The following is a 15,867-nucleotide window of genomic DNA, read 5'->3' on the forward strand; positions in this document are numbered from 1 at the left end:
GACATACTGTACGTACGAGAGTTATCGTTCTTGAAAAGGAAAAATCGATAAATTGGCCAAAACATCTGCAATTTACGTCACTGCGCATTATGCCAACAAACAGCTAAAATGGGTAATTCTGATACAAAATTGAATTTCAGGAAGGCCGTGATTCAGCTTACGACGAAAACACAGGTATTTACCCATAAACTATTATTTGTTTCCTTTTTATCAGTTTTATGATGGTATCAAGAGAAAGTATGTTAAATAAATATCGCACCCATCACCAGAATAATTATTGGGTGTCAGACCCAGAATCCCCTGTGGTCAGACCTGGCTTGAGCCACGTTGAGGGGGCAGTCACACAATGATCACTGCACTTTAAGTTACACTTTAGAGGTAATGCGTTTTTAATCGTATCAGTTGCATAACTATAATCCCAGGCAAGTTATATTTTCAACTACCAGATAGAGGGATTTTGATTTCCATTTATAAAAGATAACATGTATTTTTGTAGTGCTCAGACCAGCAATAATATGCACATTTTTTCCCCTTCTAGGTTTTGTCAGAATGAATTTTTATACAATAACATATAATTTTTTCATGTTCTAAACGATAGTTCATAATAACTAGGCCTATACTAAACATGATAAACAAGACACAACTCAAATTCTCATTCAGTCATTGGAGTCAAACGGTTGTACTAGATGATGAACACTAGTCTCTACAGATATCCCTGTTATTTTGGCGTCCCCCTGTCTTTGGGCCCACTCTGTTTTCTCATAGATCTTTATAAATGTACTTCCATCTTCAAAAAAAAATCGAGAATTAAGGCAACAGCGCAAGGCAATATTCATGGTGCAGGTCCGACACAGTTTCCCAAGCCACAAATCCGCCACTTTACAGATGACACTGTGGTTAATATCAATGTAAACTCTTCCTGAAACTCACATGTTTACAAAAGGATCTCAATAAGATGAAGATGAAAATATAAAACCCTATTAAGACACAAGCTAGAATATGCATCAACTCTGGTCCAAAGACAAGCATTGCACTTTGTAAAACACCACTAAGCATGCTGGAAGTTCTTGGCTGGCATTCTCTTGAACATTGCAGATTAGACTTTAGACTGATAAGGTTTTTCAAAACTTACCATATAAACTAGTAGCCACTAGGTTTAGTACCTACATTAAAACTACATCTAGGGTTACTGGACATATGCAAAGCCCTCGTTGTATAATGATGCACATCAGAATGATAAACAGTGATTTTATCAAGTGATAAAATCACCGATTTTGATATATAATTTCAATTCAATTTCTAAAACAAAGTTAAGAGATAAATGCTGCTGTTCTTGATATTAAGCTAAATTGTGTCTGATTTGTTTCTGTAAGAACTTACTTCCAGCTCATCGCATTTTTATTGGTTCACATGTCTAAATATAGAATGGTAACTGAACAGTGATTTTATTGCATAATGACACACTTTTGGTTCTTCTATGTTCAATAGGGGAAAATGCCGGTTGTGTTAGAATTATATTTAATTTTGCTTTGAAAACAGATTGGGATATACTAACCTACATAGTTCTTTCATCAGGGTTATTTCTAGTAGCCTGTGATGGAAGCCGAATTGAATAATAATCTTATCATTGATTTTAGCATTGAAGAATTATGACAATTTCTAGCAATGTATCTCAGGTGAGCAACCCAGGACCATCATGTCTATCTTGTTTTTGCTGAAAGTAATATGTGTTTTTGAACTATTTGAATATGATTTCTTTGCCCCAGAAGGTAAAAATATCTCCTGTTAAACTAGAATGCCATGATTTGCTGTATAGCATCACCTTTTGGTCCTATTTAAAAAGGTATATCAGGCTGTGGGTTTATGAAGCATACATGTATATTACCTTGTCTTTGTGGTGCTCTTGTGTTTTAGAGACAGCATAGTTCTACTGTTATAATCTTCACTGAAAAGTAAGTTTAAAAGGTTTTGTGTGTTTAAAGACTTTGTAGCTAGTGCACTAGTACTTTTTGTCTATTATGTAAACATTACATACGCTTACTTTTCAGCCAATAGAAGCTAGTGATGAAGCATTTTGGGAGCAGTTTTGGTCAGAGAGTGTGACTTGTGTGCAAGATGTATTTACATTAATTCCAGCAGCTGAAATACGAGCTTTAAGAGAAGAATCTCCATCAAATTTAGCTACACTATGTTACAAAGCTGTAGAGAAATTAGTAGCTGCTTCAGAGAGTGGTTGTCCATCTCAGAGAGAACAGCAAATAGGTAATTATTGTTCATACATTACAGCATAGTCAAATACATGTATATCAATGTGTTAGTTAATTTAATTGCCAGAAATTTCGGGAGCTTTATGATTCCTCTAACTAAATGTATCCCTGAACTGTTCTGTAGCAACAGTATTACAAACATCTATTCTTATACTTTAAGTAACAATACATAAGGAGAACCCATTCTGTTAAATTTTTCAACTTTTTAATATGCTGGATACAGAACCAGAAAATCTCAATATTTCCATGCATAATCAATGTACAAACTTCCAGTCTTGACTTGCTTGTTCATATAAGTATTGATAACTTTACTAGTAAATGTCTGTAATGAATCATATTTAAGATCAACAAATATATTCATGTCAGTGTTACCAATTTATTAACTGTTTGGCATACAAGAATTGAAAATACGATGTTTGAAAATATGCTGCTATTGTGACTGCCCAACGCTAAATTTGACTTATCTCATTGTTTACTAGTTATGTTCAATACTGACCATTTCTTAACCAATGAGGGGAATTTATTTTCCCACTAATTTGCTATGCTAGTATAAAGCTTCCAGATAATGATTTTTTGTGCTTTTACTGCCTGTTTACAATTTTACTTGAGTTTTTTTTTCTTCTGATTTCCATTAATGTGTTAATCAAACATAATAGTGAGGAACTAATTAGTTATGATTTTTTTGACAAACTGTATGAACCAGAGTTAATGTCCTATGAGAATCAGTATAACAAGCTTACAATGCCAGTGATATTACTCTGTATAGAACAGAGGCCTATAAAAGGCCTCTTCCCAATGCAAACTTTCTTTAAAATCATGCAGTTTTCCCAAAAATCTGAACTTACACCAGCTTTGTTTCTACCCAAATCAGCAATTTTAGCATTGATTCTTCCAAAATACAAGAGGCTAAGGCCTCTTCCAAATAAAGCGAGAAAAATCACTGAATGTTAAAAATTGTTATATACTATACATTTAGGTTTTTCTTTTGATGTTTGAAAAAAGTTATTTTCAGCTACGACTCCCAGTGTATGTAAAAGATAATTTAAAAAACTTTTATAAGACTAGTTGAACAAGGGATAATATTGAAAATTTTGGTGTAATTTTTTCAGTGCTGAACTGTGTTAGATTATTAACAAGGGTGTTGCCATATATATTTGAAGACCCAGATTGGAGGGGTTTCTTCTGGTCAACATTACCAGGTCAAGTTGAAGATGCTGAGGTATAGTTTCTGTCATACTGCTGTCATACATTATCTGTAACGTTTTTTTTAGTTGTGTAAACATGGTATCTTTTTGATTGATTACAAAATTTGTATCACAATTCAGATCCTAAAATCTTAAAAACTTAATGTTGTATTTTAAGTAGCACTATAGACTGTTTATATTTACAAAGTTTATATTGCTATTATTGTTTATGATTGTCAATCAGAGAGAATAATTTATGACTGAATGATGAAGCATGTTTTATTATTTCAGAATGACAGTCCTCCCCTGGCACAGACATTACTGAATGCACTTTGTGTAAGCAAATCATAGACTTTTATTATAATTGATATTTGAAGTTAAATGTTGTGTTGAAATTAGTTTTAGAACAAATAGAAAGTCTTTTTTAATTGTCAAATTTTATGTACCTCACTGTCTTACTGACATGTGAGCTTGTCCCTCTAAATATGATATAGAACAGATATTTATATATCTATTTACTATAAGGCTGGTGTATTTTGATCTTTTTAGCTATCAATGTAGAGTTAGGACATGCCTACATGTTTTGACTTTTGGCTTAAGTTACAAGTCAAGTTATTTTCAAAATGTATTTTTTAGGATTTGTTGTTTTGTCCTGAGTTCAGTGTTGCATCTGGTAGAAAGTCTGGACCTGTAAGTTGATTTCTATATTAGTATATCTTGATTATTGATACACTGTTCACCCAATAATGCCTCTTTCAAGATAGAGGCTGTATTTCTCTAATATAGTAAGTGATGTAAAATATATATAAAGATATGAAACATAAAGATAGCAGAAATTTTCATTAATATTTGAAACTTTATAATGGCTTATTGTAGGAAACCTTAAGTTTGCAGAAAATTTCATGAATGCATGAAACTTAAAGATGACAGAAAATTTAGTCTTCATTAATTAATGTACAAAGTAAAGTTAAAGGTATCTGTTTCGCTATGTGAAAGTCATGAATACTGTGCTGCCTTTGGTAAAAGATTTAGGATGTGTTATGTTAGAAAAATATAAGTAGCTTTATGTTCAAGTGGTTATTTTCACTGATTTACTTTGAGTATTCATATATAATATCACTGATATAGTTATGTCTAAAATCCAACATATGAGCTGCGTCATGACAAAACCAACATAGTGGGTTTGCGACCAGTATGGATCCCGACCAGCCTGCGCCTCTGCGCAGTCTGATCAGGATCCATGCTGTTCGCTTACCAACTCTATTATAAGTAAAGAAACTGATAGCGAACAGCATGGATCCTGATCAGACTGCGCGGATGCTGGTCTGGATCCATGCTGGTCGCAAACCCACTTTGTTGGTTTTGTCATGACGCGGCTCATATTTTGTTACAATTATTTAATATATCAGGATAATCCTGAAGATATGACTACTATAGACAGTTGTGAATATATCTGGGAAGCTGGTGTTGGCTTTGCACATTCTCCTCAACATAATCTTCAACATGACAACAATAGGAGTGAAATCATTAAACTGTTGCTAACTTGCTTCTCAGAAACAATGTATCTACCACCCATAGGTATGTTCAGTTATTGTTTCTTTATTTGTTTAGTTACTGATAATACATTGTGTTAGCATACACTGGCTATTAGCATACACACTTACTTTTTTTTAGCAACATTTGAGATATATTTTAGGTTGTAAGTAAATAGTGTGTTTTTTGTAATTTTTGTATTTTTTTCAGTTGCATTGTAAAAGATGATGGAGCAACTGTTAATTACAGATTGATGTAGTATTACATGTTGGCCTGCAATCATTCATTTCATAAGTTCAATTTTTTCCAAGATTATGTTTGTTCATAAAATGTATGAAATCTATATAATTTACATGACATTGTATTCAGTTTAGTATCAGTGATTTAACATTATTACATATCGATCCTCTCATATATGATGAATATCTTATAGCTGATGCGCACAGCACACCCAACCAGTGGATACATTTCTTCACCTCAACAGAGAACAGGTACTTTTTAGCATTTCATATCAAAGTAATGTAAATAAGTTTTAGCTTAACTATTCAGTGACATTTGCATTGTTAAAACAGTCGTCTTAGGTTTTGCGTAAATTTTTATTTTCCTTAAACCAATGAAAATATACACTATAATCAACACACAAGTCTCTTGTGTGGTGGCCACAAATTCCACAATCATTGTTATTGTACAAGATTTTACAACCCTAGGGTTGAATTTTAATGAAGTCTCTTTTTATGAAATTAGAAAAAAATCTGATCCTTACAGTTATCATTTTGTTTAGTTGACAAGCATATACCACTACTTCTTGTGTAAATTTATTAAACAAATGTTCAAACTTAACACACAAATTATATTAAAAGCTTTTTTCTCTTATGATATATCACAAAAAATTATTGTAGAAACAAACCTTTTCAAATTAGACAAACCAGTTATAAGTGTTCATAAGAAAGCTAACAATCTATGATGGTGTGTTTATATTAATGTTCTGTTGACACATCTGTAATTGTTTTTTTCTAGGCATGCTTTACCATTGTTTACTTCATTGATCAATGTGGTGTGTGCCTATGATCCCGTAGGGTATGGTCTACCATACAATCATCTCATGTTCACTGATTCTCGCGAGGCATTGGTCGAATCTGCCCTGCAGGTACTCTGTGTTACCATGGAGAATGATTCAGCCAATCAGAATGTGTCTGTAGATGGTACTGCTGGGGGAACAGCCATGGAACCACAGAATGAGGTCGCAACTGCCCAGGAAAATGTATTATTTGTGTTTAGCCCTATAAAAAATTCCAGTAGTTTTTTTTTCCAAATCTCCTTTAAAGATACAGGCAAACCCTCTTTTTAAAATATTAGATTCAACTCTGACTGGCATACCTAATCAAATTAAACATGAGCATAAGATTACTTCAAAATGCATAAAATTGAAATTAACACAATATTCCCCTTTAAAACAGATGAGTGCAAGTTGCAGGTGCATTATTACATGATATATGCACAGCAAAAAAAATGAATGGTTACATGCCATATATGACATCAAGAAACCAAATGACATCAAGAAAATTACTTCTATACTTATGTTAGTTTTACATGTTTTTATCAATTCAATTTTTATGAGCATGTTAGAATTAAAATATATATTAGTTATAATAATGCCTGGTTATTGTTTAAATGCTTTATTATAAATCAATCAGGGCCCATAGGCGTTTAATTGTATTTCTTTGGATTTGAACATGAAGAATGCATTATTCTACAACAATGCACTCAAAATTGATATATTTTTCCTAAATATATAATAATCAAGGAAGCTGTAAGTTTAAAAAATTTTAATTTCTATTTCAGGCAACATCTACAGACAATCTGTTTGTGAATTACCTGTCAAGAATACACAGGGAGGAGGTAATGTTTAAATTCAGGTGTTCTGTTTCAAGTTAAGAAAATAATAGATCAGTTACAGGGATGAAATTTTATATATGTATATAATTATTCTTCTAAAAGAATTTCCAAACATTTAAGAATATGTTAAATATGAACTGCAAATTTAAGTAATCATTAAAATATATGCATTCATTTACATTGAAAAATTTAGACTTAGACTTTATGGAAAAATGAATTCTAATTACCTCCCTTTATTTAAATGAAGTGTAAATTCGGTAATATTTTTATGAATAATAGTTTTTGGAACTTACAATATTGATAAATCTTTATTTGAATATCATACCATAAAATCCTGATTTATCGCCTGGGGGGTGGGGGGGGGGGGGTGTAACATTTTTCAATAAAGATAAAAAAGATTTAAAAGAAAAAAGAAAATTCTCTCTCTTCAAATGATGTAATAAAATCCACAAACACATCATCATCCTTTCAACCTATGATACTTTGATCTACACCGCAAGCTCTCTGTAATTTCCCTCCCAAAAATTCCCTGACATCCTCCTTGCAGTTGACACCTTTGATCTTGCCGACAATCTGACATAATTGATGCTACTTTCTTAATTTACGATGCGTCAGCAGGACCCACTTCCAGATCTCTGTAGTTGTTCAGGTGCAAAGCTATATCGGTTGTGTGTGTAATTTAAATATGTTTACCGTTTTGTGTTTTTTAACAGTTACTGTTTTCACGAAGACTACACTTTTTTTTTGAGAACTTTAAAGTGTTAAAGTTTTGATTCACGGTATTTTTCATGAACGGAATGATATTGGATATTTAGTTTCTTAATTTTCTTTTATTTTCTTTGTTTAAATTATACACAAGGTTTTCAAAAGTGGGTGGGGGTGTTAATTAGTGTGGGGGCATTAAATCAGGATTTTACAGTATTTATGATATAAAACCATAAAAAAATTTAAGTTACAGGATCTTTTATAAATATTGCAAAACATTTTCACATGTTTATCATTGTTATTGAAAAGCTATGTGTCTATATGAATAAAGCATTAGAAACTTGTGAAAAAACAACAACATTTTGATATTTCTATTGAAAATAAACTTTTTAATTATGAGATGGTTTTGTTGCAGGATTTCCACTTCATCTTGAAAGGTATAACAAGGCTTTTAAACAACCCACTGATGCAGACCTACCTACCTGGATCTACCAAAAAAATACAGTTTCATCAAGAGTTACTGGTACTGTTCTGGAAAATGTGCGATATAAATAAGGTTAGATATTTTAGTGAATTCATTTTTTAAGGCATGGAGAGTTAGATTAACTTAACTAATTTGAATATAATAATGTGCTTAACAAGAATTATCATATGTTGTCAAACTGTACAAAACTAAGTACAGAATACTTTTAACCAGTCCACACTGTCACAACATATACTAATGTCTCCTGTTGATTTAGCATGTGTTGTGTAATGCCTGATATGGTTGATCTATTCAAAGCATGTCAACCAGTTTATCTCCATGATGAAGTAACAAGTGTAATATACATTTTGTTCAATTAAACTCACAAGTTTGTGAGTTACTATAAAACAAGTAGTGGATTGATTTTTATGCCACCGCAGCATCTGCGATGCGGTGGCATATAGCGATTCACCTGTGTGTGTGTGTGTGCGTGTGTTTGTGTGTGTGTTTGTGTGTGTGTTATATAGATTATATAGTGAACTTAAAAAATCTTCTTGTGAAAAACCACTAGTCCAATTTCAACCAAACTTGCCAGGATTGTTCCTTGGGTGAAGGGCTTCCAAAGTTGTTCAAAGAATTTCATTCCATGCAGAAATCTGGTTGCCATGGCAACCAAAAGGAATTATAAGAATAAATTAAAAAAATCTTCTTGTAAAGACCCAAAAGGCCTAGAGCTTAGATATTTTGCATAAGGCATTGTCTGGTAGACCTCTAACAAGATTGTTCAAATTATAGCCCTGGGGTCAAAATTGGCCCCGCCCCGGGGGTCATTGATTTTCACTATGTACATATAGTAAAAACTTAAAATACCTTCTTGTAAAAACCCAAAAGGCCTAGAGCTTAGATATTTTGCATAAGGCATCGTCTGGTAGACCCTTACCAAGATTGTTCAAATTATAGCCCTTGGGTCAAAATCGGCCCCGCCCCGGGGTCATTGATTTTCACTATATGTACATATAGTAAAAACTTAAAACACCTTCTTGTAAAGACCCAAAAGGCCTAGAGCTTAGATATTTTGCATAAGGCATTGTCTGGTAGACCTCTAACAAGATTGTTCAAATTATAGCCCTGGGGTCAAAATTGGCCCCGCCCCGGGGGTCATTGATTTTCACTATGTACATATAGTAAAAACTTAAAATACCTTCTTGTAAAAACCCAAAAGGCCTAGAGCTTAGATATTTTGCATAAGGCATCGTCTGGTAGACCCTTACCAAGATTGTTCAAATTATAGCCCTTGGGTCAAAATCGGCCCCGCCCCGGGGTCATTGATTTTCACTATATGTACATATAGTAAAAACTTAAAACACCTTCTTGTAAAGACCCAAAAGGCCTAGAGCTTAGATATTTTGCATAAGGCATTGTCTGGTAGACCTCTACCCAGATTGTTCAAATTATAGCCCTGGGGTCAAAATAGGCCCCGCCCCGGGGGTCATTGGTTTTCCTTATATGTATATATTAAAAACTTATAGTAAAAACTTCAAAAAAAATTCTTCTAGCAATTGACAAATGCTAGAGGTTAGATATTTTGCATGAAACATTGTGTAGTAAACCTCTAGCAAGATTGTTCAAATTATAGCCCTGGGGTTCATTGATTTCAATATATACATATAGTAAAAAATCAAAAAATCTTATTGTCTGAAGGTACAAGGCTTAGAGCTTTATCATTTGTTAAATAATATCATCTAAAGGTACTCTACAAAAGTTATTCAAATTTTGCCTCTTGTGTCAAAATTAGCCCCGCCCCCGGGGGCCATAGGTTTTCCTTATATGTATATAGTAAAAACTTAAAAAATCATCTTCTCTAAATTTACAAAGGCTAGAGTTAAGATATTTTGCATGAAACATTGTGTAGTGAACCTCTTGCAAGATTGTTCAAATTATAGCCCTGGGGTCAAAATTGGTTCCGCCCCGGGGGTCATTGATTTTCATTATGTACAAATAGTGAAAAAATAAAAAATATTTTTGTCTGAAGGTACAAGGCATAGAGCTTTGATGTTTGATATATAATATCATTTATAGGTCCTCTACCAAAGTTGTTCAATTTTTACCCTGGTGTCAAAATTGGCCCTGCCCGGGGGCAGTGATTCTCATTATGTACACATAGTAAAAACAGAAAATAAAACAAATGTTTTCTGAATGGGAGAAAGCTATAGCTTAGATATTTGACTTGAAATGTCGTTTGGTGGACCTGTCTCAAAATTGCTTTGAATTAAACCCTTGGGTCAAAATTATGCCTTGCCCAAGGGGACAGTGACCTACTTTCTTGTCCTTTGATGTACAGCAATGACATTTTGACCATGTGCACAGTTTTAGTTGTAAAATTGAACTTTGAAATCAGGTGACCTAGATTTTGATGATGTGACCTACTTTCTTGTCCTTTGATGTACAGCTATGAAATTTGAACCATGCGGTGGCATAGCATTTTTCTCAAATGCAATCTTGTTTTTCTGGTACTATTGTACTATTGATTAAATATAAAAAAAGGTGAGAATTGTAGGTTTGGAACATATCAGTTTCCAAAGTGATCTCCAAAGTACAATCATTGAGTTACCAACCGTGTAAAACTTGGTTCATGCAGTCTGACCTGGCTCTATATTGGTGGCAAAGGCTAATCATTTATGATTCCAGAAGGATAAGGGTTGATGAAAGAATGTAAAAATGTATAAGTTAAGATAAACAAAATTATTTAAAATGTTATTCATATTTTGCAGAAATTCATGTTTTATGTGTTAAAAAGTAGTGATGTTTTGGATATACTGGTGCCAATATTGTATTACCTGAATGATGCCAGAGCTGATCAATGTAAGTTTATTGAGTTTCTCAATTAACTCATATTATATAAATTTCTACCCAAACATAACATTTGACTGAATTTTACACACTGCTTAATGTACATATATATTACAACAATATATATATAAAAATGATTTTGCAGAAATTCATCAGAGTTAAGATTGTATGGAAATGTCACTGTTATTCCTGACAAGTTAAATATGAGCCGTGCCACGACAAAACCAACATAATGGGTGTGGGACCTGCAAGGATCCAGACCAGCCTGCACATCAGGATCCTTGCTGTTCACTATCAGTTTCTCTACTTGTTATAGAGTTGGTAAGGGAAAAGCATGGATCCTGATCATGCTGGTCGCAAATACACTATGTTGGTTTTGTTGTGACGCGGCTCAATTATCTTTTGTATAAAAGGCAACACAATAAAATGGCTCTTTTCTTGTATAGTATTGTCTTCTGGAAAGAGCTAGTGTCAAACATTTCAGCATATATTTATTCATGATAGGATTAAAGAAAAAAAATGCTTCTTAGCTTAAAGATTTAAGAAACATTTGTATAGATTGTGAATGATTGTCATTTGTATATATTGTGAATGATTGTCATTTGTATAAGTTGTGAATGATTGTCATTTGTATATATTGTGAATGATTGTCATTTGTATATATTGTGAATGATTGTCATTTGTATATATTGTGAATGATTGTCATTTGTATATACAGTCGACTCTCGTTATCTCGAAGTCATCGGGACCGTCCAAAAAATATCGAGATAACGAAATGTCGAGATAAACATATTAGGGTTTGAATAAGGCAGAAACTGATTTTTACAAAAGACATGTGCATACCTTATGTCAAATAAACTATGATATCCCCATGTCTTGTTTTCATAGGCCTAGTCAATATTTAACAAAGTAACATTAGTGGATGTTTACCAGCGGAAATACGGGTTTCTGTGATAAAAACACATAGTGAGGTTTACTCAGTAATACACCAATATAGTGAAAACATTGTTTTCAGGGTGGTTGATCCGGATATCTTCCCGGGTTATTTATCGGGTCTTTCTCGATGTTGTTCGACCACTGATTGATTTGGTGGTGATGTTGTGAAACAATATTGCAACGATAGCGTTTCTATACTTTCACTATTTCATTTACATGAATTGATACAGTGTTCGAATATTTATAAAGAACGTAAAATTCACTCATTTTGGACATAAGTCAATCAACACCCTAAATAGATTAACTTTTATAAAAACAGCTAAACATGTTACAAACATAATCATCATTATGACACGCGCTATTGAGCAATTATCGTCTAGTTTGTGTTTTTCACACGTCTGAAGGGAACAGACGAAAGAAAACTATTAGTCGAGATAAACAAAGGATAATAGTGTGAAAATAACTGTTGGGGCTGAAATTGTACATCGAGATACTGAAAATATCGAAATAAAAATATCGAGATAAACAAATATTTCCAATATAGATAAAGAAGGAAGAAAATCGGGACTTTCAAAATTTCATCGAGATAACGAAATATCGAGAAAAGCGATGTCGAGATAACGATAGTTGACTGTATTGTGAATGACTGTCATTTGTATAGATTGTAAATGATTGTATATTTTCAGCTCGTGTTGGCTTAATGCATATTGGAGTTTTTATACTGTTATTACTTAGTGGAGAGAGAAATTTTGGAGTAAGGTTGAACAAACCATATACAGTGAGAGTTCCCATGGATATACCAGTATTTACAGGCACTCATGCTGACTTTCTCATCATTGTAAGTATATTAGTACATGTATAAATATATTAATATGAGATTATTTATACAAAAAGTTGCGGTTGTTTAGTTTCTGGCTTTTGACTACTAGTCCAAGAAATTTGTGAAAAAATTGTGCACCTTCTGTGAAAAGCATGAAACTTGGCATGGTGTCAAGGAATGGTATTTCAAGTTATTTCAGCCTGGGATCCACTTTTTAAAAATCCAAGATGGACGCCAAAATCCAATATGGCCGCCAAAATGTAAAATATACACTTGGCATGTCAATTTGAAGTTATTTATGACTAGAAAATGATATAAATTGACATTATAGGTCAAAAATAATAATTTCTTGGAAAAATGCTTAAGTAGCATTGGTAGAAAATTCAATATGGCTTCAAAATCCAATATGGCTGCCATTAAATGATGATATTTTGACAAATTTCTATAATAAAGGTAATGTGTATCATCAACACTTTTAATACATGAAACAAACTAAAAAAGTGGTATTCCTGCATAAAACTGCATATACAGATGTACATTTACAGAGAAAAAAACTTGCATTTATTGATAAAACCATGCAAGCACATTATTTAGCTTGATATTTCAAAGAATAGGGAGCAAGTGATATTGTACACCAAAGGCGTCAGCTTTACAAGTTTTTCATGCAAGTTGGTTTTGTAAAAAAATCATGATGGAATACGTTAAACCCTAATACACTAATTTGTTAGCATAATAGAAGGTCACCGTTAAAGGTCAATGACTCTATCGTGGATTTTGACAGAATTATGGCCCTTTTAAATATAGAGAATTCTTCATAATCTAGGTTCTTGTTTAGCTATAAAGCACCAAGAACAGTCTAACACTTTATGATGTCCTACCAATAGCTCTTGTCAATGTGCATGATTCTGATACCATGCAAAGCCGCTGATTTTAATAATTATCCCCAGTTACCTTGTTATCAAAACATAACACACAAAAATTAAAGTTAAAATCAATACAAAACTAGTTTCTTTATGCGGAAAACAACATATCGTAGAATCACCGAAACAGAATGACTAATACATTATTTTGTGCATCAACATTTACAGAAATTGAAACCTGAGCCCATAGAATGAGGGCTCATAATGCGTCTTCACGCTTCTGTAGATGTTAATGCATGAAAAGTGTGAATTAATCCTTTATTGTATTGTATATTTTAGTCAAACAATTCCTTAGCTTAATTGAACCAAATGTTCAGTATGATTTATACCAGTTAGTGTCGGAGAATTAAGGGTTTCTTATCCTGTCAATTCTTTTTAATAAATTTAGTTTGCATCATCCTTGTGATCGTCTTACTGCAGCTGTGAGTTCTTTTTCATTAGTAATTTAAGCAGCATATATTTTGTGTCATAGATAACGGAATCAGACTCTTATTATGTCATTATTTTGGCAAGGTCTTGTGAATAAACAAGAAAAACAGAATGAATGAATGATATTGAACAAAAATATCTTGGGTTTTCTGTAATCATACTTAAGTGTTTGACATTATTAAGATTAGTAATTCGTTACTTTATATGAGATCAAGTTTAGACTTTTGCAGCTCTTTCTATTTGATAATTTTGATATGAGATTCCATTTGTAAGATTGAGATACTAACTTACTGACTTACTGCGAATTTCTGTGCTGCAGGGGCAACGCTCTTAAATTTCTTGTTAATTTCTCCCTTTTATATTTTAAAGCAGTTGAAATGCCTGTTTAAGCCTTTCATAATCATATGTATTTTCTGATATTACAGAATAATAGTTGATTTATAATCTCAGTTGTTTGTTGTCGTTTTTTTGTATTTCAAAAACAATGGAAACTTAACAAATTATAAATTGTTTACTTAGATTAAATAATTTCTGTTTGGTTTCCAAAACTGCCATAAAAGGACAAGTGAAATCATGCCGCATTTAGCTTAATTCATGAGGTTGTCATTTCTTCAGCTTTTTTATTTTATTTTTAGCTCGACTTTTCTATGAAAAGGGGAGCTATCCTACTCGCCCCGGCGTCGGCGTTGGCGTCGGCGTTGGCGTCACACCTTGGTTAAGTTTTTCGTACCACCCCACTTTATTTCAGAAGTATTACAAGTATGGCTTTGAAACTTACCATACTTGTTCACCATCATAACCTCCATCTACAGACAAGAGTACATAACTCTGTCAAGGTTTTTGACAGAATTATGGCCCTTTTTTGACTTAGAAAGTGTATTGAGCTTGGTTAAGTTTTTTGTACCACCTCACTTTATTTCAAAACCATTGGAGGTATTGCTTTGAAACTGACCATACTTGTTTACCATCACGACCTTCATCAACAGACAAGAGGACATAACTCTGTCAAGGTTTTTGACAGAATTATGCCCCTTTTTGACTTAGAAAATACATTGAATATGGGTAAAATCCACTTATTGCCTTAACCCTTTGAGATATTGCTTTGAAACTTTTAATGCTATTTCACATCATTACCCCCATCTGTACGCAAGAGAAGGTAACTCTGTCAGGGATTTGTTTTAAAAATTAAGGCCTTTTATCGACTTAGAATCTTGGTTAAGTTTTTTTGTACCAGTCAACTTTTTTGACTGAACTGGTTGAGATATTAAATTGAAAGTTGGAATACTTGTTTACCATCATGGTCCCAAACATGGGCAGGAGAAGGTAATTCTGTTAAGGATTTTATTTGAATTATGGCCCTTTTTGACTTAGAAACTCAGTTAAAATTTTCATTCTTGTCCACTTGTTGACCTAACCATTTGAGATATTACTTTGGAAGTTGGAGTTCTTATGTGCCATCATGAGACCTATCTGTAAACAAGAGAAGATAACTCTGTGAAAATGTTTCTTGATTTGTACTTAGAAATTCCTAGTTAAAGTCTTGTGTGCCCTTAACTGTCAAAGTTTTGTTTTATAGGCAAGCACTAAAAAAGTCGAGCGCGCTGTCCTTCTGACAGCTCTTGTTTTATTTACTCCTAGAATCACAACAACAATGAACAATTGACCTTTAACTTGACAGACATTCAGTACTAGATCAATAGGTGTTAATTATAGATAATTGACTAAAGTTTTCTTGTTTATACTGATTAGTATTAGTTGATAACACTTTAAACATTACCTTGCTTAAGTTAGTATAAAAGCAACCTGATGTACAACTGTTGAAATATCATTATTTCTAACATTTTCAGCAATTTTCAGCAATTTA

The 15,867-nt window shown here is 32.9% G+C and overlaps 1 protein-coding gene across 1 annotated transcript in view; it reads left to right on the forward strand.

The window, feature by feature from the left end:
• The first annotated feature begins 16 nt into the window (after window positions 1-16).
• Window positions 17-15,867, forward strand: part of LOC132755053 (protein HID1-like) — a 39,596-nt gene continuing 23,745 nt past the window's right edge. Inside the window, exons 1-12 of the mRNA XM_060745843.1 lie at window positions 17-174; window positions 2,049-2,262; window positions 3,377-3,486; window positions 3,743-3,787; window positions 4,088-4,141; window positions 4,861-5,029; window positions 5,418-5,475; window positions 6,002-6,245; window positions 6,827-6,883; window positions 8,001-8,141; window positions 10,820-10,910; window positions 12,521-12,672. Coding sequence (XP_060601826.1) covers window positions 109-174; window positions 2,049-2,262; window positions 3,377-3,486; window positions 3,743-3,787; window positions 4,088-4,141; window positions 4,861-5,029; window positions 5,418-5,475; window positions 6,002-6,245; window positions 6,827-6,883; window positions 8,001-8,141; window positions 10,820-10,910; window positions 12,521-12,672 — 1,401 coding nt within the window. The 5' untranslated portion in view covers window positions 17-108. The remainder of the gene's footprint in view (window positions 175-2,048; window positions 2,263-3,376; window positions 3,487-3,742; window positions 3,788-4,087; window positions 4,142-4,860; window positions 5,030-5,417; window positions 5,476-6,001; window positions 6,246-6,826; window positions 6,884-8,000; window positions 8,142-10,819; window positions 10,911-12,520; window positions 12,673-15,867) is intronic.

The sequence above is a fragment of the Ruditapes philippinarum genome, unplaced genomic scaffold (assembly GCF_026571515.1).
Source record: "Ruditapes philippinarum isolate M1 unplaced genomic scaffold, ASM2657151v2 ctg4367_1_1_1_1, whole genome shotgun sequence".
Classification (NCBI taxonomy): domain Eukaryota; kingdom Metazoa; phylum Mollusca; class Bivalvia; order Venerida; family Veneridae; genus Ruditapes; species Ruditapes philippinarum.